The sequence below is a fragment of the Vigna unguiculata genome, chromosome 9 (assembly GCF_037176805.1).
Source record: "Vigna unguiculata cultivar grain cowpea cultivar isolate G323 ecotype 2 chromosome 9, ASM3717680v1, whole genome shotgun sequence".
Lineage (NCBI taxonomy): Eukaryota > Viridiplantae > Streptophyta > Magnoliopsida > Fabales > Fabaceae > Vigna > Vigna unguiculata.
Genome location: NC_140800.1, coordinates 34,482,372 through 34,487,257, shown reverse-complemented (window position 1 = coordinate 34,487,257; position 4,886 = coordinate 34,482,372). Strand labels below are relative to the sequence as shown.

The 4,886-nt window shown below is 33.9% G+C and overlaps 1 protein-coding gene across 1 annotated transcript; it reads left to right on the top strand.

Annotated features, from left to right (window-relative positions):
- Positions 1-1,723: 1,723 nt before the first annotated feature.
- LOC114163665 (uncharacterized) lies at positions 1,724-4,645 on the top strand (the record flags this gene model as incomplete). Its single annotated transcript, XM_085666787.1, has 7 exons — positions 1,724-1,743; positions 2,378-2,468; positions 2,998-3,033; positions 3,120-3,163; positions 3,388-3,466; positions 3,655-3,718; positions 3,814-4,645. Coding segments are annotated over 7 exons (1,140 nt in total), but the record flags the coding sequence as incomplete, so codon positions are not given.
- Positions 4,646-4,886: the final 241 nt, after the last annotated feature.

Below are 4,886 nucleotides of genomic sequence, written 5' to 3'. Positions count from 1 at the left end.
TAAAAATGATATTTCTTAATTTAAATTATATTTATCATTACTATTAATATCTATTTTAAACCTTTTTTTTCCATTTACTAGAAAAACAAAATTTATTCCTCTAAAAAAATAATCTATGAGTTGCACAGATCAAAATTCTAGTTTCACTTATGCTAAGCATTGAAGAACAAATTGAATAACGAGTAGAAAATTGAAACTGAATACAATATATTACAAAAAAAAGAAAAAAGAAGTTTAACAAATTACATTAAATCTATAACAATATATAAAGAGATTTTTCTCTTTTGTGTTCATATTTCAAAATACTAATTCTACCCTTTAAAATATAATTATTTATTAAATTTTAAAAATTTACCGTTATTTTTATAAATTTTTTATAGAATCATCTATCTTTGTTTTTCTTTTTTTCTCTATTTATCAATAATTGTTCTTTCATTTTTTTTATATATTTCACTTTATTTTTAATAAACATAATTTTATTTTATATATCTAATAATATAATATCGCGGTGTTAACGCTGGTCTCGATAATAAAGATATTTCACTCCCATTCTTGATATGTAAGTCAATTTTATTTCTTCCAAATTTTTTGGATACATGTCCTACAAATTGTTTAATTTGGTGTTAGGGCTAAACTCAATAGACAGCATTTGGCCAATAAAATCGTTTTACTTTCTCCCAAAATTTTGGAAGCTTTAGCCAGGAGCATAACACCACAAGCATAGCCGTCTGCAGCAGTAGAAAAAGGCACAAACAGAAATGCAATGTGCTTTCATTTTATATCCTCACACCCATAAAATATGGTGTTTTAAGCCAAGTCTTTCCGTTACTCCACCGCCCCAACAGCAACAACAACGAGAAGAAGGAACCTCTCACGACGACAAAGCCAAGCTCATAACCAGTGCTTCTGACCCATTTTTGAAACACTGCCTCAAGCTTCGTAACTCCTCTTCCTATTGCCGCGCTCACGCATCTGCTCTCGTTGTCGGTGCTACCCCTATCAGATCTCATGTTTTTCCTCTGCTTTTCTTTGATTTTTTTTTTCTGACTTTCCTTTTGGTGGGTTGAGGTACTTTGGCAGTGACCCTTTTGTAATTTTAAGCTACATGGCCTTCCAAATTCCAATCTTTCAAAAAATTAGATTAGTGAGTTTTGGTTGAGATATTGTGCAACTTGCGGAACATGTTATCTCAGATAGTGTTAACTTGATAATTAATAAACACAATCTACAGAGAGCATGCTGTGAAAAGCTTTACATAGAAACTTGTGGAAATAAGGTAAAAAAACTTATAGAAGTCATAAGCTATTTTCATTAGTCAGGACAAGTTCCTGTTATGCATGTGCTTTCACTAATTATTCAGCTGATAACAGGTACTAAACTTACATTGTCCTAACTAAGCTTAAACAGTTGTAAACTATATGAAGAGTGGAAACCTATGCGGTTGAGCTACAATCTTCATAGTATTATTGATTAAATAATGTACTGAAATAATATCTAAACAATATCTAACAAAACTTAATGCAAATGAGTTAGTAGACAGATATAAAGCTACATTGGTTGCAAAAGAGTATACTCAAGCTTATGGAATTAACTATGAGGAGACATTTTATCCTGTAGCAATGATGAAGAGTTCTTCTCACTCTAGTAGCTCATTTTGGGCGGGACTTACAGCAGTTGGATATGAACAATGTCTTTTTTTCACGGAGATTCTACTCGGATTTGAAACTCAGTGAAAGGAATAAGGTATAACTCTTAAAATAAGGCCCTATGGTCTTAAACAATCTCCTTGAGAATGGTTTGAGAAATTTACAAAACAATGGTTTCATGAGGACAGAAGTGTAAAGCCAGCAAGATCATACTTTATTCATAAAACACTCTATTACCAGTAAATTTACAGTATTCTCGGTTGGTCTTTGTGAATGACATGATTATGGCAGGAGATGATGAAACAAAGAAATTGGCTTTAAAGCAAAATTTGGCGGTCCAATTTGAAATGAAAAACTTGGGAAATATTCTCAATATCTCTATAGTTATTAGGAAATAATATATTCAGAATATTTTTTTTCATTTCAGCCTATTTGCATTTCCATATCTTAAAGGATTTGATTATTATAAATAGAGATAACGAGAACGTAATGGGTATGGTTGTTATAGATAAAATAATTCTTTATTTTCTTACATAGTTCAAGTCCCCTCCATTTTTGCAATTCTTACATCAACTAATTATTGATTATTATCTACGTTCTATCTATCATGTTTCAGTTAAAAAAGTACAAACCTCCTTCTCATTTAGCAATAGTTATGTCTTAATGAACTTAGGCGTCAAAGAACAATAGTGCTTTTTGTGATCATGTCTGTTGCATTTTTCTATTTCCAGGGAAGAAAAACTAGTGCAGCGTGCCAAACTACTTAGAGTGAATGCAGGAACAGATCCTTGTGCTGATATTGGTCCAGTTATCAGCAAAGAGGTGAAAACATTTATCTCAGTTTTCCCGAGGTGTTATTGTTTAAATGCCACTCATTGATTATCTTCTGATATTACATCCTGATAATGAACTGGGAAACAATTCGTCAAGGTTTTGTTATTTTTATTCTTGATCAACAGGCCAAGGAGAGGATAAGTGGACTAGTTCAGATGAGTGTTGAAAATGGGGCTAGATTTGTACTTGATGGAAGAGATATTGTGGTACAAATTTGTGTCACAAATTGCATTGATGTTCACGATTCCAAAATGAAACATTTCCCTTTAAAAGTGTTAAATTTTCCTTTTGAAGACACTGAGTTTTCAGAGCTTGCTTTACAGATAGATATGAGAGTGGGAACTTTGTTGGTCCTACTATCTTATGTTATGTTACAACCAGCATAGAATGTTACAGGGTATATATTATTTCAGAGTTTGAATATTTTCTCTCTCTCTCTCTCTCTCTCTCTCTCTGATTGACAGGAATTTTAATGGTATTTTGAGTAAAAGTGACCTTGCTGTCTTTTGTTTCACAGGAAGAAATTTTTGGACCAGTGCTACTTTGCGTGCAGGTGCTCTTTAGTCAATACTAGTCTTGTTTTTAATCTTTTTGCCTTTCTGAAAATAAAGTTACAATGTTATTGTTTATTGTTGTTAGGCTGATAACATTGATGAGGCTATAGCAGTAATAAATAAAAACAGGTATTTGTTTTATTTCGTGCTCCTTTATTGCAATGATTCTTTGTATTGTGTATCTATGTATTAATATTTACCACTGTCGCAGTTTCTCACAAAACTGATACAAGAACTTTGATTCATTTGAAACCTACATTTTGCATATGTTGAAACTCATGAATTTTTCTTCAACATTTTCTTGACTCTTGAAAAAATGTCTTCAAGCATAATGTAGGACTTCATTTCTACAGATATGGAAATGGAGCTTCTATATTCACCACATCCAGTATAGCTGCTAGGAGGTTCCAGACTGAGGTTGAGGCTGGATTGGTAAGCATTATTTATTCTATATGTAAGCACTATTTTATTCTATTTTCTAACGACTGGTTGTAATTGTGTGAGAAATACACCAGTATTTTTATTTTCATTTAGAACAAAGGGGATCAATCATCAGACAATAGATGCACTACAGGCAATTTTTGTTCTGAAGGTTAATCTGTATCAAATTTTCTGCACAGGTTGGGATCAACGTGCCTGTTCCATTACCATTTTCCTCCAATGGTTCAAAAGCATCTCTTGCTGGTGATAGCTTTTGGGATATAGTTTGGGCCCTCTTTTTATTTGTACCCTTAGTCTGGTAAGTTTTTTAACATTACCTGTCCTTTGTTGAAATGCAGGAAAAGCAGGCATACAGTTTTATACCCAAATCAAAACAGTGGCACACCGATGGAATGATTACCCTGGAATTGGAGTATTCCCGACCACATCTCCATCTATGAGAGATTTTCCTAGGCAATTATCACAAGCCATGCCAATGGAATCTGAAAGTGATTCACCAACCTATGAAGTACAAGTAACCATCACTGATGCAGATATACCAAACACAACCATGTCGTCCGCATCTACATCAACTGAGAAGGATCACACATCTAAGAGGGACATGTCACTAGCATTATCATCTGCATTGCAAAGGGATTTACCTAGCCAAGGAGTGTCTGTTGCAACACCACAGGCATCAGACAGGACGTATGTTTCTGAAACATCTCAGTGGAATGAAATTTCACCAGAAACATCACAAAGGAGTGAAATTGTTCCACCAACTTGTGAGAGGAGTCATGTTTCTGTATCTCAGATGAATGGAAACTTATTTACCTCCAATAGGACTGATTCTGTTGCAGCTTTGAAACCAGAGGGGATATACTTGTCCACGTTTGGAAGTACTGACCCCATGTTTCCAACTTCTGAGAAATTATACACGCCTTCAACATCTCAAAGGTCTGATATTCCAACTACAGAGAGAATGTATATCCCTGCAGCATCTCATAGAAACGAAAGCAATAGTCAGCTTGATGATGCTTTGGCTCCCTCTTCTGAGAGCCTATATATTTCTACAAACAACTCTGAAAGGATGTATAATCAAAACCCTATAATTTCAATGGATGAATTTCCCAGCCAAGCTTTGCCATCATCTCAGAGGATATAAGATATAAAAACATGTTATTTTACTCATTTTTCTTATAGAGTTCCTTCTGAAATACTAATTTCATTTACCAATGTTTTTTGCCCTCATATTGTTGAGCACCAAAACGGGTGGACTTTAGGGTAAAAGAGAAAACTAGGAAAACATTAGTCTGCAATGGGGATAGTTCTAGACAGAGCCTCCATAGATAATAAAACAATATTGTTCTTATTCCGCCATGTATGGATTAGCACGGCACTGAGTCCACATGCTTCTTTGAATCCAATAGTG